The following is a 24,078-nucleotide window of genomic DNA, read 5'->3' as shown; positions in this document are numbered from 1 at the left end:
AATAAAAAGTTAAAAAGCAGGTCTAGTAATTTTCTTGGTTTTTAAAATGTAAGTAAAAATATGAATTCAGTGTTTTGATTGCACAGTTGATTTTAGTTAACTACACTGAAGAATAAGAGTATTTACACAACCAGCATCTCCTTTGCTCTAGAAGTTAGCTCTCCAGTGGTATTATACTATACGTTTAAGAACTCAGTCACAATGAAAACTATGTAAAATGTGTTACTGATTGCTTTCTCAGAAAAATTACATCACCACGCTGCAGAATCAGCTCACTTAGGGAATCACATACAGTAGCTCCTCTGTAAACAGCTACTGTTTTTCAAGCAACTGCACTGTTTCTGATTGTTCATAATTTTAAGACCATTTCTTAAGCTGCAGGAAGCACAGCAGGTCAGCCTTTGGACCGCTTAGACTGACTAGGGAAAGCCAGTAATGGTTTCTCTAGAGAAAAAAAAGCAACAAGGTGACCATCTTTAACATCACCAGGCCAAGTCTATATAGCAATTCCATTTGCTTTACTGAAAGGCAACACAGAATAAGGACGGTAAGGAACCCATTGTCAATCTTTTTCAGTTGCATTGTGGAACGTTAAGGAGTCCCGCTAAAACATCAGTTAACCAACCAGTGAACACACTTCCGGCGGTGGGGGGGGCGGGGAGAGCAACATCAACCCAAATGCCTGTGGAATCTGACATCTGACAGGCCTGAACTATGCAGCAGCAGGCTTCAAGAAAAGAAGTGAGTTTTCCTAAGCAAAACAAGCTAGAGCAAACCTGTTCCACTACAAGAATATAGAAGCCAGCCATGGTAAAACCAAACAAAAACCACACTGGGCCAAGCCCCATGACCTTGGCTCACACAGCTGTTTGGAGCTAGCCACGGCAAGGAAGGTGGTGGGACACCTCTTAAACTGAGCCTACACAATCCAGACCAAGCCTCCCATTCTGCTATGGAGAGAATCAAGGTCGAAGGAGGTTAAGCGGTTTGGGCCAGGGTCACACAGCAGTTAGATTACAAGCTTAGCCCTCATTGCAGGCCTTTGGGCATTTGCCCCATGCTCCTCCCATCATACCAACATTTCCTCCTGGCTGGAGGCAGTAAGTACCGTCAGGCCGTCTCATCAGGATCCCACTCACCCAGTGGCAAGTCAGGGATAACTGGCCAGTTCAAGAAGGGCACTTTCCTTTGGACACAGATGAGACAATTAGCTAAAATCATACCATTCCAAAGTAAAGCTAGAGACAGAGTATCCTTTCCCATTTATGAATGTCTCTTTTATGCAACTTTATTATGTCAACACATTCAAAGGCTATAAATTCACTACTTAGTATGACCAACACAAACCAATTAATCTCCACATGCCGTGTGAGAGACTCAGCAGCATCCCAAACTAGTTTAAAACCAGCCTAAACAAGTCCTGTGTGGGCAATGTCCAGAGAATAAGGTGTTTGGGGTTTTTTTGTGTGTGCCCCCTACCCCTCCCTGAGAATAAGGTTTTCAAGACAGGCTGTTCAGACCCGGAGTGACCAGCATAAGGCAGAAGACACGCTGAAAGCCGGGTTCAGTCTTCCAGGTTTTTCCTCAAACCAGGCAGCACGTGCCTTCTTTGTCACCAAGACTCTCCAAAGGAAATAAGGTGCTTCTTAGAAAAGATGCAGCCCCCAATTCCAGGCTCACCACACCTCTAAATATTTGCAAGTAAATCTAATCCATACCTTGAAACTTCTTTTTGATTGCATCCTTGGAGCTTGCATAGATCATTTTACTTTTCAGAGGAGCTAGTTCTGGTGCCCTGGATAAAAAGATCCCAAAAATGGAAAAAACGTTTAGAGAAAGTACAATTTACACTGTGTTAAGCATTTGCATCAGTGATAGGGGACGGTCCTCAGAATCTCCCAGGAGAGTTTTACTAACTACCCAATTTTCCTATTTCCCACCTCCTTAGAGATGTCATGATGGACACGCATACACACAATGGCTCAGGTTGACTAAGGTGGAAACAAACTAGAACCACTGATTTAAAATCAGATTAACGGTCCATAATAAAAAATCCCCACACTGGTCAATTGACTATATCACCCAATTTGTTTTCTTTAAATTTTTTTCCCCATTTTTATCAATAAGTTCAGGCAAATTACAACCATCTTTATACAAGGTTTTTAACTCCTTCTGGTTAGAAAAAAAGTTTCAAAACACAGAAAAGTACAGAGAATAATCTGTAAATCAAGTATCTGCCACCCTGAATTAAGAAATGCTAGCAACTTAAGCATTTTTGCTTCAGATTATTTGTAATATATTCTTTTTTAGAAAACAAAGTAAAAGTCCCCTTCTTACCCCTCACCAATCCCTTAATTTACGTCTATTCCAATGGCAAATTCTGACCACACAAGTATGTGCTTTCCATCTTAGTCTCAAATAGTAAAAGAAATCACAAGGATTTTTTTTAAGCATAAGCAATTCAGCATTAATATGCCTTAATTGTCAATATTACTATTATCTTGTATTTACAAAAATGTTAGTGTCTCCCTCCTCTTGAATGAATACTGGAAAGCATGCTTCACCACTCTCTTCACCAGCAATATTGAAAAATAATAGAAATATTATCAGAAATATTAATAGAAAAATAATAGAAATATTAACAATGGACAGAAAACTCTCATCCTATCCAAACCCCTTGTCCATGAATGGATCATTTCGCACAATACCATCAAGCCCCACTGCCTCCACTCCCCACTATCTACATACACTCCTAGATGGAGTACAGTTAAATACTTTTAAACACCCAATGCTTGCATTCAGCTGCCATGTTTCTAGACAGTCTTCCACAGCCATTAGCGACAAAGGCTGGTGTGGACCTCACCTAATCCACTCCTCCCACAGCGGGCAGTTTCCATCCTTGGGAACCAGAAAACGCAGTCTGTGTGTCTCTCAGGTGCTTATTCCTCCCAACCTGAAGTTCCAAGGAGGGAGGCAGGGCCAAAACCACCACCTCAGGTCTGGAAATTGCTTGAGCTGCAAAGTTACCTGGGTTCTTTCTTCACACAAAATAGGTCAGGGACAGGAAAAGGCATTAGCTGTTCTGATTCTACTCTAACCAAACACATATGTAGTTAGTTAATTTTGAGAGAGTGCATGCACACATGGGGTAAGGGCAGAGAGAGAGAGGGAGAGAGAAAATCCCAAGCAGGTGGGATCCTGGAAATCAAGAGTCTCACACTTAACCAACTGAGCCCCACAGGTGCCCTCTAACCAGATTTTTAAAACACCTTAAGAGCCATTTCCTGGGCCCTAAACAGAGCCTGCTGTGGGAAACTCCTATACAATTTTACAATTTCTTAAAGGAGCAATGCAAAACAAAACACTGCATTAACACTGAATTTCCCTTTCTTCTTTCCAAATATTCTCCAAATGTCCTTTAATAAGGACGTATTGTATTCACAGTGGGGGAAAAAAAGTATAAACACCAGGGGAAAAAACAGCGCAAAGGAAGGAAACAGGCACCAACTTAAAAGCCTAATCCTTTAGCTGCCATCTCTACCACTCAGCTATAAATCTTAGAAGGGCAGAGGCTTTACCTGTTTTCCTCACAGCTGTTTTCGCAGGCCCTAACACAACCGCTGGAATGTAGCAGAAATAAAAGTTCAAATCAGGAATGCGTTCACCTGAGGTCCCATTAGCTACGATCCTTACGTATGTATGTCCGTGGCTGTCAGGCTTGCGGAACAAAAAGCTGCCCCCAAACAAGCACCCTGAGCCCATATTTATATCCACACAGCATCTTGGTTTAAACAAGTTCGATAAAGGCTTGCTGCAATGTAACTGAAGAGTGATCTAGGGTTACGTTCCTTTTAAACCAGAATTCTTTTGACTACCTAGCTCCATATCCCAAGCCATTGGTGGCACACAGTTAAAAGCTAAGCCCCTCCTCGCCTTGCCCTGCCTCAAGCAAAAGTATCAAGAGGACCCTCGCTCCCCCAGAATCAAAGGCTGTCACCATTCCCCCTTCCATCGGAAGCTAGAGAATATTCTGTGTAAGAATTCCTTATCAAGGACAGTAGCATAATACAACTAAGTAAGACATACATGTGTGACTGTCAACTCAAGCTTAATCTCAAACTTACTTGAAAAGACAAGAATAACTAACTTAAATAGCCTTTCAAGAAAAAGGCCACATCAATCACCTTTATAACACCTTTTCACCATTTAGAACAATGTCCAGTAGAGCTTTCTGCAATGATGGAACTGTCCTGTCTGTGCTACCCAGTAAAGTGGCCACTAGTCACATGTGGCTACTGAGCATCTGCAATGTGGCAATTGGACTAAAAAACTGAATTTTAAAATGTATTTAATTTTAATTATTTTAAATTTAGCCACAGTGGCTAGTGGCTACCCTGAGCTAATTACAGTTGTAATACCAGTACCGACTTCAAAAGTAACAAAGCACAGAGGGACAAGGATGGGTGATTTAAAAAGTGAGGAGTTGGTTCCTGCAAGACATGTTGCAGAAGGATTTTGGTGCGCTAAACTTTCTCTTCAGGATTCCAGGAAGAATTTTTTGAGAAACTGTAACTTATAAGAAGTGAGTCCAGGGGCGCCTGGGTGGCTCAGTGGGTTAAGTGTTCAATTTCAGCTTGGGTCATGATCTCACAGTTCATGAGTTCGAGCCCTACATCAGGCTCTCTGGTGTCAGTGCAGAGCCTGCTTTGGATCCTCTGTGTCCTCTCTCAAACATTTAAAAATTTAAAAAAAAAAGTGAGTTCAGAGAATGCATAACATCTAGCTCCTGTCCCTTCTCCTACCAAAAAATTTAATTAATAAAAGTCATAGTCTTTCAAATACACAGAGAGTAAAATTTAGTTTTCATCCCACAAACATCAATCCAGCTAAGACATTATGAAGCCCTAAAAATAAAAACTAAATGACAACGACTGCAAATAGCTTGACTGAAAATCATTTTGGCCCTAGGAAATGGTTCTCCAAGTGCCAACAATAAGAGATCAACACTGAGTTTTACAGAGCCTCGATATTTCTGATACTTACCACAAAAAAAACATCAACTCCTCTTTTCTGGATTCCTTGGTTTCAAAGCTTGCATCATACAAAGCATAGCGACAATCTTTTTCAGGAAGCATTCCCACAAAATGCTTGAAAGGATCGGTTATGGTTACACCAACATCTCCAACCAAGATCTCCTTCCCTTCTTCTACAATGATGCACTTTTTGTCTGCACTGAGACAAAAAATGACAGCCTTCTTTCTTTTCTTGATTTCTTCTGGTGTGGAGCACTTCCGAACTTTCATGTCATAAAAAATGCGACATACTTCATCTGCAACTTGCACTCCTGAGGCCTATAAGGGGGGGAAAAAATCAGAAGGAAGCTTACAACTTTTATTGTGCCAAACATAAAAACACTATGTAACTTTTTGTTATAGAATGGCATGCACTTCAAATTTTTAAGAACTCATCATCCAACAGAAAAACAAAATCTAAGATGTAATCACTAATTTCAGGCATTGAACTTTTAAAAAGATTACATACATAAAATATTCATCACTATTAGATGGGAGTAAGAGAAGACTGAGCAACAGCAACCCCTCCTACCCTAAAACCTAGAAAAAGATGCTTCCTTGAGGTGGATTCTTTTCTTTTTGAAGAGGTTGTTCAGAGCCCTGCCGGGGACTAGTCATCTCCCAGTTTGGGTTAATGATACCCAAAATTATTTTCATAATGCACAACAGAGGGACAGAATGGCTGGGTTGGGAAAATCCCATCCCCCCAGCATATCTTTCTCTAATAAAAGAGGAGTTAAAAGGTCTTTGTTCTACTCACATTTCAAAATCATGTGATTAATATTCAGTAACATATTAGTCATATGCCTTTAAGATTTCACTCACAAAATCCCCAAGTTTAAGTTTTATTTATTTATTTATTTGAGAAAGAGAGAGGCCAAATGAGCACACACGCAGGGGAGGGGCAGAGGGAGAGGGAGAGAGAATCCCAAGAAGGCTCTGCACTGTCAGCACAGAGCCCAACTCAGGGCTCAATCCCACCAACCGTGATATCATGACCTGAGCTGAAATGAAGACCCTAACTGAATGAGCCACCCAGGCACCCCTAAAATCTTCAAATTTTAAATTAAGATCAGGGTAACTAAAACTGAGACTAGACCTTAACTGTTTTGACCATGGAAATGATAATTATGTGACAAGATAGTGGTATTAATGTAATCATCACACTGTAATACATAACTCTATCAAATCAATACCTTGTATATCTTAAGCTTACACAATGATATAGGTCTTTTATATTGCACATTTAAAAAAAGGGTAAGAAAATGTTTACTGCTATAGAAAGAAGACAGTTTAAGATCATACTGACCAGAAAAATAAGCCTTTTACCATGTTATACTTGCTATTCTGAAATGAGGAAGCAGTTACACATAATCTTCAGAGCAAAAAATCTAAAGCTGAAATCTTTTCATCTTTAAGAAGTGTTCTATTTACTTCACTAACTTCACTAGAGCCATAATTTTTAATGCTTCATTAACTACTGTGGTTTGCATGTTAGCTTTTCTAAAGCAAGATTTATGACCTTAACAGAATTTAAATACTAAACAATGCAAAATTAATGTCAAGTAATGTGATTAATAAAACTGCATATAAGATGAAAGGACAGCCCACATACGGGGAGAAAATATTTGCAAATCATATATCCAGTAAGGAATTTGTATCCAGAATATTATACAAGTCCCTTATAACTCAAAAATTAAAAACACAACCCAAATTAAAAAAAGTTAAGGGATCTGAATAGACCTTTGCCAGAAAGATATAAAAAGGGTCAGTAAGCACTTGGAAGGAGTGCTCACCATCATTAGCCATTAGGGAAAAATATATCAAAACTACAAGGAACTACTGCTTCACACCCACTAGGACTAACAAAAAAGACGGCAGTAACAAATGCTGGTGAGGCTGTCGAAACACTAGAACCCTTCTACATTGCTGACAGAACCGCAAAAACAGTGCAGCTGCTTCAGGAAACCGTTTGGAAGTTTCTCAAAAAGTTAAACACGGAGTTAATACCTATCAAAGCCACTCCTAGATATATGCACAAGAGAAATGAAAGCGTATGTCCATAAAAACTTGTACACGGGGGCACTTGGGTGGCTCAGTCAGTTAAGCGTCTGACTCTCGGTTTCAGCTCAGGTCATAATTTCATGGTCCTGAGATATAGCTGGGCGTGGAACCTGCTTAAGATTCTCTCTCCCTCTCTCTCTGCCCCTACCCCACTTGGGCGCACACACACTCTCTCATACAAAATTTAAAAAATAAAATAAAGCTTAAAAACTTTTACAGGAATGTTCAGATCAGCATGATTCATAATAGCTAAAAGGTAGAAAGACCCAAATGTTTACCAACTGATGAATGGACAAACAAAACGTGGTAGTATCCATACAGTGGAGTATTATCCAGCCATAAAAAAAAATAAGGTGGCGTTACATGCTATAACATGGATAAACCTCGCAAAACATTATGCTAAGTGAAAGAAGCCAGATATAGAAGACCATATATTGCATGATTCTATTTCTATGAAATGTCCAAAATAGACAAATCCACAGACAGGAAGCAGATCAGTGCTTTCCAGGGGTTTAAGGGGGAAAAGGAATGGGGAGTGACCACTAACAGGCATGGGGTTTCTTTGTGATGTGATGTGATGAAATGCTCCAGGATTTGAAGTGGTGATGGATGCACAACTCTGAATATACTGAAAATAACTGAATTATACTTTATGATATGTGAATTATATCTTAGTAATAAAGCTATTACTTTAAAAATGCACATAGGAATTCTGGGGATTAAAATATACTAAGATTCTAGCATGTACTTAATATTGAGGTAACTGGGCCATATAGTCATCTTATTTATTAAAAGAGCTCTAACACACTTCAATCCTATCCAATCCATATCTGATCATAATCTACTTCAATCCTATCTAATCTAATCCATTTTGTTTATAAACTTTTCACTCTAAATTAATGAAGTAGTAGAGAAAATTAAGACTACAAAACTACCTCAAAAGCGATACAATTTTATCACTTTCCTGCTTTTAAAATGCAATTTTCTTAAACTTTCTTTTACTGCTTTAAGAGTAGTATTGTTCTGATCTTCAACAGTTCATCTCTGTTAAACAAGAATCTTTATTTTGCTTTTTTGAACAGAGGTGAATAAAATGTCCAAAGTAACAAAGATTAATGAACACTAGAAAGAGCCCCCACTTCCTCTAACTCCCTAGTCCATATGCTGATCCATAAATCACAATTGACCAACCCATATTTAAAAGCACGAAGGAAACATTGGAAGTCTTATATACAACCAATCATTTGAATGTACCTGTCAATATGTAAGTGAATTACCTCAAACAACACTTTAAATTCTGACTTAGAAATAAATCCTATTAATCACATACCAGTAATTGAAAACAAAGTCAATATGTATTCTGCAATTATAATGCAACTAATCTCAGCCAAATCTAGCTGTAATTTAGAGGAACCTTAAAAGCTTCAGTAAGGAGAAGTTTTGAGCTTTTCTCTATCAGAAAGGAGGTTTATGAAGGTTTCTGATGAAAGGAATACTACAGACACTTGTGCTTGAGGAAATTAACATTGAAGACTGTGAAGGAAAAACTGGCAAACACAATGAAAACAGGAAGACCACTTCTGAAGCAATTACAAATATCCAGAGTATGTTAATTTTAAAGACATCTAGGTGGAGATGACCAGTTAGCAGCTGGCAACGTGAGCATGTATCTGATAGATATTTTGGACTATAATCAATATCTTAGAGGCACTACCATTAAGTTGCAAAAGAGTAGCAAGTCAAGGGGACTAAGAAGAAATGATCAGGAAACCAGAAAGAAAAAGTTAGAAGGGAGAAAACAGCATCCTAGAAGCCACGAGAGAGTGGGCAGGAGGGGTCAACAATACCAAAAACTCTGAAGCTTGAGAATGACTGAAAGAGACCACCAAGTTTGGCAATTGAGTTTCTATGCATTTCAGGAGATTGGAGGAATGGGCAGAAGTCCAGGGTAATGGGCTGAAGATTTACTGGGGTAAACTGAGGAGTTAAAGACAGAAAGCACAAGATGGTTAATGGCAAAGGGAAAATAGTGTGCTAACTTTACAGAAATTGTCTTAGGACTGGGGAAATCTGACCATCCTAAAAGTTTAAGAGTTTGAAGGAACAAGAGGAGGAAAACCAAAACACCAAAGGCGGGGGCAGGGTGTATACACACACACACACACACACACACACACACACACACACATGGAGGGGGGAGGGAAGGAGAGAGAGAGAGAGAGAGAGAGAGAGAGAGAGAAAGAGTACTTAAAATCATCAGACACTTATAAATCACAAAAATTCTATGAGATGACGGGATCATCAGTCTTAGAAAAGAATATACAAATATCCCTTGATTTTCCAAAGTTATACCACTTTACTTTTATGAAAGACCTGACATTAGTATGTTTTTGCAGACCAAAAGAAATCTAAAGATTTTCACTTTTACAAAAAAAAAAAAAAAAAAAGGCAAATAGCAAAACTAGTGTTCAGCATTTGTATGGAAGCAGTGCATACCCCCGAGCGGTGAGTGGCCCTGTCAAGCTCCTTGCCCAGATCTACACTCAGCATTTCCTCATCAAGACACCATAGCTTTAAACAGTGTCTGTGGGCATGTGTGCTTTATCTTGATTTATTTTGTTCATTTGTTATCAAGGTGTGTCCTAAGGTATCAGAAGAGCCTAAGAAAAAAGGTCATGTTTTTGGGTCTGCAAATGCTCAAAAGTTTTTCCATATAAATTATTTTTTGTTGTTGTTGTTTTTTTTTTTTAATATTTGACAGAGAGAGAGAGAGAGCACAAACAGGGGAGAGGCAGAGAGAGAGCGAGACACAGAACCCGAAGCAGGCTCTGAGCTGTCAGCACAGAGCCCTACGCCGGGCTCGAACCCACCAACTGTGAGATCACGACCTGAGTCAAAGTCGGATGCTTAACCAACTGAGCCACCAAGGCACCCCAAGTTTTTCCATATAAATTAATGGTAATTGCTACACCATTCTGGCTTATGAAAGGTTTCAAAGGATCACTCTACTTTTGGATAGTGGGGGGAACCGACACATTTTTCCCTCTAAAATAGTAAAAGGGGAGGGTAACTGTTTCGAGAAGGAAGATACACTGCTAAAAACTGTACTTGAAAGGCTCTATTTTCTCTGTGAGGTATAAGCTAGAAGAAGTAGAGCAGGGGTTTGAGGGCATATTAGGTAAAGATTTAGAACAGCTGTTACAAGGAGTTCCCAAGGGGATCACCTGAGGACAAGCAAAGAGGCTCTGAGGACATCTAAAGGTCAGCTGAGGTCAGAGAGGGTGACAGTAGAGCAATCTGGCAGTACTGAGATGCTGATGGCAGTTAGGTGGAAAGGAAGGACTCTGCATTCTCCCTAGGAGATTTTATCATGCGTAAGGTTTCAATCATCTAATCCAAATGACTCACACATTGTTCAGATTTCTGCCTGACCTGGAAGCCTTTACACCCAATTTCCTATCTAAAATCTCCAGCTGCATGACTCAAAAGAGATCGGATGCTCAGCATGTCCAAAGTCCTCTTCTACCCAGTCTTCCTTTCTCAGTACATACCACCATCCGGGTTACATAGGCTCCAAACCTAAGAGATATCCTCAAGACTTCTTTCTCCCTCACCACATTCAGCCCTTTGGTTGTTTGTATCTTTTCCAAGACCTTCGGCTCTCTCCATCTCTATTGCCACTCTCCCAGCCCAAGCCACCACTGCCTGTTATCTGACTGCTACAATGACCTCCCAAGTGGTTGCAGGGGAGAGATCAAGATTATGTATACACCACACTGTTTCCTCCTCATGAGCACACAGGAAGACTACATTCCCCAGCCTCCCTTGCAAGTTCAGCGGGCAGCCATGGAGTTCTGCTTAGCAAAAGCTGTACACAGTACTACAAATGACTTCTAGCCCTGGCTCTTTAACAGTGATCTTCAAGCTCTGTCTTCCCCTGACAAGAGGACCTTGGTGGACACACTTCAAGACAGAAGACGGCTGCCCGACTCCCCTGAACTCCACAAGATAGAGAGTAGTATTTTCTGTGTCAAGTCACTGAGACTTTGGGTTTAATACGTTATTGCAGTTGTTCAAATACAACAGACTGCCCATGCCCACTGCTGATCCCCTCCACCTCCAATTCATCTTCTACACTGCAGCCAGAGATCTGAAACACAAATCTTATCTCCATGCTTAAACATTTCAATGGCTTTGCATTGATCTGAGGGTAAAAGCTGTAATAATTCTTTAACATCCACTGGTCCTACCCAGCTCTCCAGCCTTATCTTATACCCCAGGAACTCTGTAATCTCACCATCCTGGCCTTCTTTCGGTGGTTTATATTGGCCATGCTCCCTCCCACCTTTGCTCTTACCTTACACTCTAACAGCACTTCCCTACCCTTCTTTGTCTAATTCCCTCAGCTCAATTCTCACTTTGCAAAAAAGTTGTCTGGGTCAAAACCACTATAACATCTATGACACCATGAATACCATGTACTCTATCCCATAGCACTTACCACAGTTTCAATGTTTTTATTTATTTATTTATTTATTTATTTATTTATTTATTTATTTATTTAAAGAGAACGAGCACATGCATGTGAGGGACAAAGAAAGAGAGGGAGTGGGGCGCCTGGGTGGCTCAGTCAGTTAAGCGGCCGACTTCGGCTCAGGTCATGATCTCGCGGTCCGTGAGTTCAAGCCCCGCGTCGGGCTCTGTGCTGACAGCTCAGAGCCTGGAGCCTGTTTCAGATTCTGTGTCTCCCTCTCTCTGACCCTCCCCCGTTCATGCTCTGTCTCTCCCTGTCTCAAAAGTAAATAAAATGTTAAAAAAAAAAATTTTTTTTTTTTTTTAAAAAGAAAGAGAGGGAGAGAGAATACCAAGCAGGCTCTGCACTATCAGTGTGGAGCCCAACTCAGGGCTCAAACCTACAAACCGTGAGGTCATGCCCTGAGCCGCAATCAAGAGTCAGACGCTTAACTGACTGAGCCACCCAGGCACCCCTTTTTATTAAGTTTTTAATTTTAATTCCAGTACAGCTAACATGCAATATTATATTAGTTTCAGGTGTACAATTAGTTATTCAACAATTCTATACATTACTCAGTGCCCATCATAAGTGTACTCTTTATTCCCGATTGCCTACTGCACCCATTCCCCCACCCTACACCCCTCTGCAACTGACTTATTTCACTTAGCATTATACTCTCTACTCCATCCATATTGTTGCAAATGGCAAGATTTCATTCCTTTTTATGGCTGAATATTCCTGTGTGTGTGTGTGTGTGTGTGTGTACACACCACACCTTTATCCATTCATTTATCAATGTACACTTAGGCTGCTTCCATATCTGGGCTATCGTAAATATGCTGCTATGAACACAAGAGTGCATATATTCCTCTGAATTAGTATTTTTCTATTTTTTGGGTAAGTACCTTCAATGTTCTCTAAGATTATTAAATAATGACGGTCTCCTCAAATAGGCTGTAAGTTCCTTTAGACTGTGTCTGCTTTCGTTCACTGCTGCATTCCTCTGAGGAAATCAAAGATTTCCCAAGACCCCCAAGAAAGCTTATTTGACCACTGAAGAAGATAAAGACAGCATATATAAAGCTTCAATACTTGGTAAAACTTACATTATTCCTTGATAAAGAAAGCAGAGATTAAATGAGGGGTCAGAGGGATGCAGGGAATCAGGGAGGATTCCACATGTAAGCTGACTTAAAGCACTCCAAAATAAGGTTGAAAGAAGGAAGACAGTTCCTGACAAAGCAAACCTGGCACAAACAATAAGAGAGGAGGATACAGGAGGACAAAATGCAGATGTGGACTGGCTTCAAGTGGAAGAGGCCACGAATAGTAGGCTGAGTTTGGAGACACTGGATATTTTTAAAGAGAAAAGAGGACCAGCCAAAAGGCTCATTCGGTAAGCAAGGCAAGAGGTGCCCAAGGCCTTCAGCAGTGTAGTGGGAGCAGTACAAGGAGGCGACTGGGTGCCGGTACTGTGAAGGTGCAAACGATTGCACTTGACAACAACTGGCTGAGAGAGGAAAGGTAGAAAGGAAGGAGTCAGAATAAAGTATAGTTCAGTGATTAGCGTTTCATCAAATGCTTACTTTCTCACATCTTTCCAGATGGCGGCTTCAGAGGCTTTGATGTTAAAAAAGTATGGTCTTCTATAGCTAGTAGTGTTGTAGTACTAAATTCTGCCCATGAAAGTAATAAAAAGTCCACCAGGTAAAGTGTATACTTTTAATACTACGGAACTATATACTATCTAACTGTAATAAATAAATATGCTTGGATCTGTTATACCCAGTATACCCCTGAAATTGCACAGATATGGAAGATTAAACAAATGGCCCCTTGATTCTTGATAATGATTTTATAAAGTATAACTAAAACCATGAGGTCAGATAGGGCAACAGGGAGTGCTGGTCTTAGCGCCCAGGACTCCTCTCAACGAGCTGGGAGCTCTTTTACCCTTGATTCAGGGAGTGAAGAGTGCACTGAAAAGCTGAGATAAACATTAGCAGGAGGGGAAAATATGAAATAATCTTAAGTAACTATAGTTTATTAACATCTTGAGGCCAAAAGAAGATAACCTGAGGGGCGCCTAGGTGGCTCAGCAGGTTGAGCATCCAACTCTTAATTTCAGCTCAGGTCATTATCTCTCAATTCACAAGATCGAGCCCCATATTGGGTGCTGCACTGACAGCAAGGAGCCTGCTTGGGATTCATTCATTCATTCATTCATTCATTCTCTCTCTCTCTCTTTCTCTCTCTCTGTCCTGCACCCCACTCACGCTCTCTCTCAAAATAAAAAAAGTTGAAATTTAAAAAAAAGTTGAAATTAAAAAAAAAAGTTGAAATTAAAGCACCAGAATTTTGAAATAATGAATCCAGATTACAAAGTGTTTTAATGTTTTTTATTTTTGAGAGAGAGAGAGAGAGAGAGAGAGAGAGAAAGAAAATATGAGCAGGGGAAGGGCAGAGATAAGAGAGGGAGACGAAGAATCCCAAGCAGGTTCCATGCCATCAGCGTGGAGCCTGATGTGGGGCTCGATCCCAAGCACCACAGGATCATGACCTGAGCTGAAATCAAGAGCTGAACGCTTAACTGAATGAGCCACCCAGGGGCCCCTACAAAGTCTTCTAGTACCAATAAGGATAGGGGCAATTATCCCTCTCCCTCTGCCCCTTCCCCAGCTCACATGCACTCTTTCTCTAAAATAAAAATGTAATATTACACATTACCATTCCATATGAATTTTATAATTATATAAATATTAAATTTATATTAATATATATTTATATATTAATTTTATAATTAATTGGGAATACATGTTTTAAATAAAGTCAGATATGTAATTTTTTACTTTACTACGTTTTCTTTCTCATAAACAGAATTTGGAAGATTTAATCTTAGAAGACTTTTTAAACGGAGGAGAAAGCATACTGAATCTCTTACTCAAATCTTGTAACATGAGCAAGTTAGTTAGCTTCTCTAAACCTCACTTTCATCATCTGCAAAATATGAGTCATGATCATCCTACCTGAAGAGGACTGAACACACAATACAAGTAAATCACCTAAATAACAGTGCCTGTCAATGGTACCATTCAGTAACTGAGGAGTCATGTTATTCTTAACCAGAAAACCTGGTCAGAGCTTCTTCAACTCCTTTTAGCTACCAATGTGGCTAATTTTTAATGAAGCCTTTGGGGAGTGGAAGGCTATGGATAGAAGAAATCCAGACAGGGGCGCCTGGGTGGCTCAGTCGGTTGAGCATCCGACTTTGGCTCAGGTCATGATCTCGCGATCTGTGGGTTCGAGCCTCGTGTCGGGCTCTGTGCTGACAGATCGGAGCCTGGAGCCTGCTTCGGATTCTGTGTTTCCCTCTCTCTCTGCCCCTCCCCCGCTCATACTCTGTCTCTCTGTCAAAAATAAGTAAAACATTAAAAAAAAAAAAAGAAAAGAAAAGAAATCCAGACAGCTTAAAACTTGTATTTGAAACAGTCATTTCCATCTGTTCCCTGATAACCAGAACTACAAACTAAACCATACTGACATTTGACGTATGTTTCCTCTTCCGTCCCATAACTACTGAATGCTTGCAGAGCAAAGATACGCAAGGGCAAAGCTTAACAGCCCTCTCAAACAGTCACGATTCAGTTACACTACCTCTTACTATGCTGCTAGGCAGAGCTACCATTTACATGCCCAAGTCAAAAAAATCTACAGTGATGAAAACTGGGGCCTGTGGGGCAAGGTAAAAGGCTGTTCTAAAATTTGTCCCTACCCTAGTATACATCAGCCAAGCAAGCACATAGCAAATCCTCAATCACTTAAGTTCAAAATATCTGGAGCTGTTAAGTACAGTTTTAAATAAAGATTGTGCCTTGCTTAAGGGTGCAAGACAAGAGCTAAATTCAAGTTCATGGTCCACTAGCCAAGGGATGTGCCTGCAGGGCTTCAATTGTTTGAAGGAGTGCCATCTACCAGTCTCCTGAGGCCACATCACCAGTGGGAACACCATTCCATAATTTGCACAAAGTAACTACGTAAACTATCAGCAATCCAGAAAGAAATCCAAGTTAACTCTCTGCCTCAATACACTCATTCATTCCTGAAAACAATTTCCAATTACGGAAGTCCTTCATTCACCTCATAGCAAGGCACAGTGTCCTTGAGACAGCCTACGCAGACTGAACAGCAATTCTACTAGCTATATGTTACTTTTATTTTAAAGAGTTCTGCTAAAACAAATTTTATGTTTATACCTTACTCAGTAGGGAAAAAATTCAATCAATATCCTAAACTCTATGAAACACTACCCACACCCCATCAAAAGAAAACAGAAAACAAAACCTTACAGAAGTCATCTCAACAGTGAAAGTGGATTAGATACAATGCCTAGCTGCATAAAGTAATCCATGTCATTCGTACTGTGCACAATTGTATAGACAATGCTAACCAGATTTGTCAACTGATTTCCCGCCACAACTGGGAAGCAGAAAGTCAGAAGGGGAGGGTAGGAAGAGTGGGAGCAATAAGTTTTATAAGCATGGTAGAGAAAATAAAACTCCCCACTTCTCACTAAAGGACTAGACAGAAAAATGGGAGGTAGGAGGGCAAGCCAGGGACAGTAAACACAGTGGCAGATAGTCTTATGCTTTTACTGTTTTTAGAGTTTCCAACTTTCTTCAGGATAAAATCCATGCCATATCAAGCTCTTTATGGCCTACTGCTGCAGCCTCTTTTCCCACTTGTTCCTGACACATTCCCCTTAATTCCAGCCATGTACAATTCTTTGCGATTCTCTTGAATACACCATGTTCTCTTGAAATGCTTCATCATCCTTCTCTTCATCTGGTTAAATCCTTCAGGGCTCAGCTCAGGCATCACATCCTCTGGAAAGGCAACTCTTACTTGGTCCTTCAATCACCACCTCTAATCTAAATCACATGATCCTTCTATGTACTGACACGAAATACAATTATTTCTATCACAGTACTACCTACTACTGTGATTAACTGTCTATTGTTTGTGTGATTCTCACTTAGTGCTCCTTAACTCAGGATCTTTTTTTCAACGCTACTTCAAATCAGAACTATCATCTACTTTCACAGGTTTTGAAAAATGATTATCCCATAAAATTTTTACAAAATGTACCATCGCCTTCAGGGTATTTTTTTCCATCCTTTATAGTACAATTCTTCAATTTATACCAAGGAAAATCATCCATCTCAAAACTTTAGTATTTTCAGGAAAAAATAAAGCAAAAAAAAAAAAAAACCTCTAAGTAATTTTTGTTGATCTCTATTGGAATGTTTTGGTCTTGATGAGATCTGCTATTATGGTCTTTTTCCTAAAGATACAGAACTTTAGTCCTGTGAAATACTGTTTGCATAAATCCTCATAACTGATAAAGAAACTTGTAAAGAGAAAATAATTTTACACTATTTGACTTATAAGTGACAACTCATTACCTACCACATCATGAAAACACGAAGGTCTTCATGATAATATTGAAAGAGTTCTTTTGAGCTATAAATTGGCATATAACATTAATTTCAAGTGCACAGCATGATTCAATACTTGTGTACACTGTGAAATGATCACCACAATAAGTCTAGTTAACATCCATCACCACACAGTTACAATTCTTGTCTTATAAGAACTTTCAAGATTTACTCTTCCAGCAACTCTCAAATATGTAATACAGCATTATTAACTAAAGACACCATGCTGTACATTACATCCCCATGACTTATTTATTTGATAACTGGGAAGTGTGTACCTTTTGACCACCTTCAACCATTTGACCATCTTTAACAACCACCAATCTGTTTTCTGTATCTAGGAGTTAAGGGTGGGGGGTGTTTTGTTTAGATTCCACATATAAGTGAGATCATCCAGTATCTGTCTTTTTCCCTGTGACTTATTTCACTGCACATAAGTTCCACCTATGTTGTCACAAATGACAATATTTTTTTCTATGGTTAAATAATATTGAAGAATTCCTGTGTGTGTGTGTGTGTGTGCACGCACACGCATGCCTCATTTTCTTATCCACTCATCAATCCGTGGACATTTAGGTTGCTTCCATGCCTCGGCTACGGTAAATAATGCCGCAATGAACATGGGGGTGCATTTATCTCTTCAAATGTTTTTGTTCCCTTTGGACAAATACCCAGAAGTGGAGTTGCTGGTAGTTCTATTTTTAATTTTTTGAGGAATCTCCATATTGTTTCCCATAATAGCTGTATCAATTTACATTCCCACTAACAGTGCACCAGGGTACCCTTTCCTCCACATCCTCATCAACACTTGTTATTTCTTGTCTCTTTGATAATAGCCATTCAACACATATATGGTCAATTCATTTACAACAATGAAGCCAAGAACATACACTGGAAAAAGGACAGTGTCTTCAATAAATGGTGTTGTTAAACTGGACAGCCACATACAAAAGAATGAAACTGGACCACTGTCTTATACCATACACAGAAAATAACTCAAAATGGATTAAAGACCTGAATGTTAAGACCTGAAGCAGTAACACTAGAATTAAAAAACAGGAGATAGGCTCCTTCACATAGGTCTTTGTGATTTTTTCGTTTAACACCAAAAGGCAAGGCAACAAAAGCAAAAATAAACAAGTGGGACTACATCAAACTAAAATGCTTCTGCACAGCAAAGGAAACCATCAACAAAATTAAAAGGCAACCTACCAAATGGGAGAAAATTTTGGCAAATCATATATCTGATAAGGGGTTAATAGTCAAAACATATAAATAACTTATCCAACTCAATGGCAAAAAAGGCCAACAATACAATTTAAAAATGGGCAGAGGATCTGAATAGACATTTTTCCAAAGACCTGGATGACCACCAGATGAGCAAGTGCTCAACATTAGTAATTATCACAGAAATGCAAATTAAGGCCACAATGAGATATCACCTTAACTCTTAGTATCTTTATCAATTCCCTGTCCAACATATACACACAATCTCCCATCTACCCAGAATTGTGAAGCTGCCTAATGTTTACTTAACCAATACAAGTTCTCTCCTTAGCATTGTTTTAAAAGTCACAAATTATCATTTTTTAAAACTGATATATAAGTACCGTTTAATTTTTTTTTTAATTTAAAAAAAAATTTTTTTTTTTAACGTTTATTTATTTTTGAGACAGAGAGAGACAGAGCATGAATGGGGGAGGGGCAGAGAGAGAGGGAGACACAGAACTGGAAGCAGGCTCCAGGCTCTGAGCCATCAGCCCAGAGCCTGACGCGGGGCTCGAACTCATGGACTGTGAGATCGTGACCTGAGCTGAAGTCAGATGCTTAACTGACTGAGCCACCCAGGCGCCCCCGTACCGTTTAATTTCTGAATAAACGCTGAAGAGACATTAATGTGTAAAATGACCAATATGCAAAGAACATAACCTTTAAGAAATCAATATCCCATAAAGCACATTGACACATTTCAAAAGTTGTGCAATCTACACCCTTGTTAAATAGGTGTTTGATTCCACAATTGAAAAACTAAGGGCACTATTTAATAATAAGGTGTGTATCTATCAGTAGTAGCTTTACCAAGGTGGAGAGAATGACTGTTTCAAGCCATTTATCAATATTAGGAAAAGAAAAAGATCTCATCTGCCTTACTCTTCACTAAGACAGGAAACAATTAAAAAAGGACTCTATTCCTCAACTGGGGAACAGAATACTACCCACAGTAAAAAGGAGAAACTGCTGATGCACAAATGCTTTATGCTAAGTGAAATGAGGCCTAACTCAAAGTATCTGCTTGGGTAATTCCATTCATAGGACATTCTTGCAAAGGTGAAATTATAGGGACAAAAAACAAATCAGTGGTGGTTGGTGGGAAGAAAGATTAACAGAAGAAAATTTTTTGGAGTGAAGGAACTATGCTGACTGTCATGGTAGTTACACAAGTGTATACATTTGCAAAAACTGAAAAACTTACACTAAACACGGTGACTTTTCCTTAACATAAATTATCCTGAATGGAAGAAATTATACATTACTTCTAGTCTTTACTTCAAGTAACAATATAAAAAATATTCCACTCCCATTTGAGAAAGATCATTTTGAACACATAATAAGCTAAAGGCAAAAGATTTCTCTTTGGTTTAACAATTTGGCTTCTCTCTGGATAATTAGCTAGTATGTCAATGAACCTGAGAGAGGAAACAGATTTGATGTTGTTGGTTAACCTTTTTTCCCATGGTCGCACTCCATTTCTAAGCCCTACCAGCCCCTCCTTAAATGTGTATTTCAAATCTATTCCTTCTTCTCTACTCTTAACATCTCATATCACTCTCAAGATTAAAAATATTCACCGGGGCGCCTGGATGGCTTGGTCGGTTAAGCGTCCGACTTCGGCTCAGGTCATGATCTCATGGCCCGTAAGTTCGTGCCCCACGTCGGGCTCTGTGCTGACCGCTCAGAGCCTGCAGCCTGTTTCAGATTCTGTGTCTCCCTCTCTCTCTGCCCCTCCCCTGTTCATGCTCTGTCTCTGTCTCAAAAATAAATAAACGTTGAAAATAAAAAATATTCACCAATTCCAAAGCACCTACAAGGTAAAGTCCACATTCATTAACAGAGCATAAAAGGCTCTTTATTATCAGAACCAACCTACTTTTCCAGAGTCATCTTCCACCATTAAGTAACTGTTTAACTCACTCTTAGCTTTCAGAAAACAATTAGGCCATTTAATTTAAGAGCCTTAAAATAATCCAAACCCTTTGACACTTTAACCTGGTAATTTCACTTCAAGAAGTTTATTCTGGGGGAATAATCTGCATACTAAAAACCAGATACTTCAAACAGAAACAGGAGAATTGCAAAGTATAATATATCCACAGGACAGTTTCTAATGCAACCATCAAAATCACGTTTATTTAAAAACATGGGGGAAACATTATTTGCTTTAAGTGAAAAAAGAAAATGAATATAGTTTTATGTATAGTGTTTCTCAACTGTGTAAGACAGTATAGAGAAAAGGAAGGGAATTTTATCTCCAAGAGTGGGAATGTAAGTGATTTTTATCTTCTAGCTTTCTGTATCTTCCAAGTTTCCTAAGAGCTTATTTTTTAAATTGGACATATATATACACATACACAAACTTTTTGATTCAGTGATTGCATAACTAGAACTCTATTTTAAAGAATAATGCAGGGGCTCCTGGGTGGCTCAGTCGGTTAAGCGTCCGACTTCAGCTCAGGTCATGATCTCAAGTATTGGGTTCTCTGCTATCAGCACAGAGCCCCCTTCAGATCTTCTGTTCCTCCCTCCCTCCCTCCCTCTCCCTCTCTCTCTCTCTCTCTCTCTCTCTCTCCCTCCCTCCCCCATTCACTCTCTTTCAAAAAGCAAACATTAAAAAGAAAAAAAGATTCCCTCTCAAAAAAATAAAGTAAAATAGTCATTTTTTTAAAATTCAAAGTTTTTAAAGATATACTTATTATGCCATAAAATTTCACCCATTTAAAAGCATAAGTTCAGTGGGTTTTAGTATATTCAAAGTTGTACATCCATCACAATCTAATTTTAGAACATTTTGAACACACAAAAAATTGCTCTGTAGTGGGCAATCACTCCTCTTTCCCAGTCTCACACACCTCAGACCTGTCCTACCACTAATTTGCTTCCTGTCTCTTAAGATCTATCTATCCTGGATATTGTATATAAATGGAACTCTATAACGTAGTCTTTTTTGACTGGTTTCTTTTACTCAGCATGTTTTCAAGGTTCATCCATGTTGCAGCATGAATTGGTACTTCATGTCTTTATCTTGCCAAATAATATTTGATTGTATGGATATACTACATTTTATCTTTCCAATCATCAGCTGATGGAACTTTGGGTTGTTTCCACTTTGAGGCTACTATGAATACTACTACTATGTACATTCATGTACAAATTTTTATGTAGACATGTCTTTTCAGTTCACGTGCTATATAACTAGGGGTGAAAGTGCTGGGGTCAATGGCAACTTCCAAGCTTAACCTTTTAAAGAACTGGCAAAACGTTTTCCAAAGTGGCTGCACTACTTTACATTCATTCCCACCAGCAATGTATGAGGGTTCCTACTTTTCCACAGCCTTGCCAACATTTATTACTCTTGTCTTTTCTATTATAGCCATCTTAGTGGGTACGTAGTAGTGCCTCGTTGTGGTTTTGATTTGCATTTCCCTAATGGCTAATGATTTTGAGCATTTTTTCGTGTGCTTATTGACTATTTGTATATCTTCCTTAAGGAAATGTCTATTCAAAGCCTTTGTCTATATGACTGGATTGCCTTTTTACTACTGAGTTGAGATACTCCTTGATATATTCTATTTTTTTTAATTTATCTATTTATTTTGAGAGTGTTCACAGTAGGGGCAGAAAGACAGAGACAGAGAGACAGAGAGACAGAGAGAGACAGAGAGAGAATCCCAAACGGGCTCCACACTGTCAGTACAAGGAGCCTAATATGGGGCTGAAACTCATGAACCTGGGAGATCATGACCTGAGCCAAAATCAGGAGCCACCCAGGAGCTCTGTACTCTTTAATATATTCTAGATACAAGCTCCTTGTCGGACATGATTTGCAAATATTTTCTCCCATTCCATGGGTTGCCTTTTTGCTTTCTTGACGGTGTCCTCTGATGCAAGAGTCTTTAATTCTAGTGGCTCAGTCGGTTAGGTGTCCAACTCTTGGTTTCCGCTCAGGTCATGATCTCACAGTTCAGGAATTCAAGCCCGACATTGGGATCTGCACTGACAGTGCAGAGCCTGCTTAGGATTCTCCTTCTCACCCCTCTCTCTCTGCCCCTCTCGCAGTCTCTCTCAAAAAAAAAAAAAGCATTGCATTCTAATAAAGTCCAATTGTTCTATTTTTCTCTGGTCACTTGTGCTCTTGCTTATAAATGCCAAGAACATTGCCCAAACCCCTCTTCCAAAAAAACAAACAAAATAACCCTGTCTAACCCAAACTCATAAAGATCTGTGCCTACATTTTCTTTTGGGAGTTACACAGCTTTAGCTCTTACATTTATGTCTAGAAGCCACTTTGAGTTAAATTCTGTATATAGTGTGAAGCAGGGATCCAAATTCACTCTTTTACATGTGGACATCCAGTTGTGCCAGCACTACTTGTTGAAGACACTATTTCCCCCCGCACTGAATTACTCGGCACCCTTGTCACACTGGGATATGAGAAATAAAGGATATAAAACTGTTACAGATGAACTCCACTGTGTGAGAAAAATCTATATTGACGATCTCTGGATATTCACTTTCTCCCTTACTTCCATTATAGTACTTATTACAATCTGCAATTATCTTATTCGTGTGTTTACTTATTCCTTACCTATCTCCCCCATTAGAATGTATACTTCATAGGGACAGGGACTTAGTCTTGTATACTGTTGAATCTCCAAAGCCCACTACAGTACCTGGTTCCTAAAAGGTACCAAACAATTATTTACTGAAATAATGAGGATACATTTAAAAATGATCCAGAAGGGGGCGCCTGGGTGGCGCAGTCGGTTGAGCGTCCGACTTCAGCCAGGTCACGATCTCGCGGTCCGGGAGTTCGAGCCCCGCGTCGGGCTCTGGGCTGATGGCTCAGAGCTTGGAGCCTGTTTCCGATTCTGTGTCTCCCTCTCTCTCTGCCCCTCCCCCGTTCATGCTCTGTCTCTCTCTGTCCCAAAAATAAATAAATGTTGGAAAAAAAAATTTTTTAAAAAATAAAAATGATCCGGAAGAAAATGCACCAAATGTTAACACTTTGGTTGGAATTGCCATTACAAGTAAATTTTTAATGTTTTACAATGTACATACATTATTATAATAACCACATATGAAATTAGGTACTCTAAAAATGGAAAATACCTCTGGATCAATTTATTATTCCTCAAAGTTCTAAGAACCTCACTCTTTGCCAAACGATCTTATTTTAGCTTCTTTTCTAGTCCCCAGCACAATGACACCACCAACTACCTAACAGCTCTGGTCTTAAGAGTAAGTTATCCTTGATGTCTTTCTCTTAAGCCACACACCCAAATTATCAGTCGGTCCTGTCAGCTCTACCTCCAAAATATGTATCTAATCTAAGCACTGCTCACTTGCCCACTCCTAACAATTCCAATCCAAGCCACCACCATCAACTGGATGAACAGCAATAGTCTGTTAATTAGTCTTTGTCCCACTTGCACATCTCCACAGGAGTAAACTCTATCTTATGCCACTACTTAACACCTCCCCACCACCACACACGCAATAGCTTCCTCGCGCAATGAGAATTAAATTCAAATTCCTGACGTTGGTCTGTAAGCTCTTCCTGTTCCAGCTCTCGCCAACAATCCATTTCCTACTTTTCTGTCCCCCTTTTACTGAATTCCAGCTACACAAACCTTTTTTTGTCCTTGGCATGTCA

General features: G+C 39.4%; 1 protein-coding gene across 1 annotated transcript in view; it reads right to left on the bottom strand.

Moving 5' to 3' along the window:
• Window positions 1-24,078, bottom strand: part of DSTN (destrin, actin depolymerizing factor) — a 36,022-nt gene that overhangs the window by 1,713 nt on the left and 10,231 nt on the right. The window contains exons 2-3 of the mRNA XM_045445370.1: window positions 5,044-5,351; window positions 1,719-1,795 (exon numbers count right to left, since the gene is read on the bottom strand). Coding sequence (XP_045301326.1) covers window positions 1,719-1,795; window positions 5,044-5,351 — 385 coding nt within the window. The remainder of the gene's footprint in view (window positions 1-1,718; window positions 1,796-5,043; window positions 5,352-24,078) is intronic.

This window comes from Leopardus geoffroyi, chromosome A3 (genome assembly GCF_018350155.1).
Source record: "Leopardus geoffroyi isolate Oge1 chromosome A3, O.geoffroyi_Oge1_pat1.0, whole genome shotgun sequence".
NCBI lineage: Eukaryota > Metazoa > Chordata > Mammalia > Carnivora > Felidae > Leopardus > Leopardus geoffroyi.
This window is presented reverse-complemented; position numbering and strand designations above follow the sequence as displayed.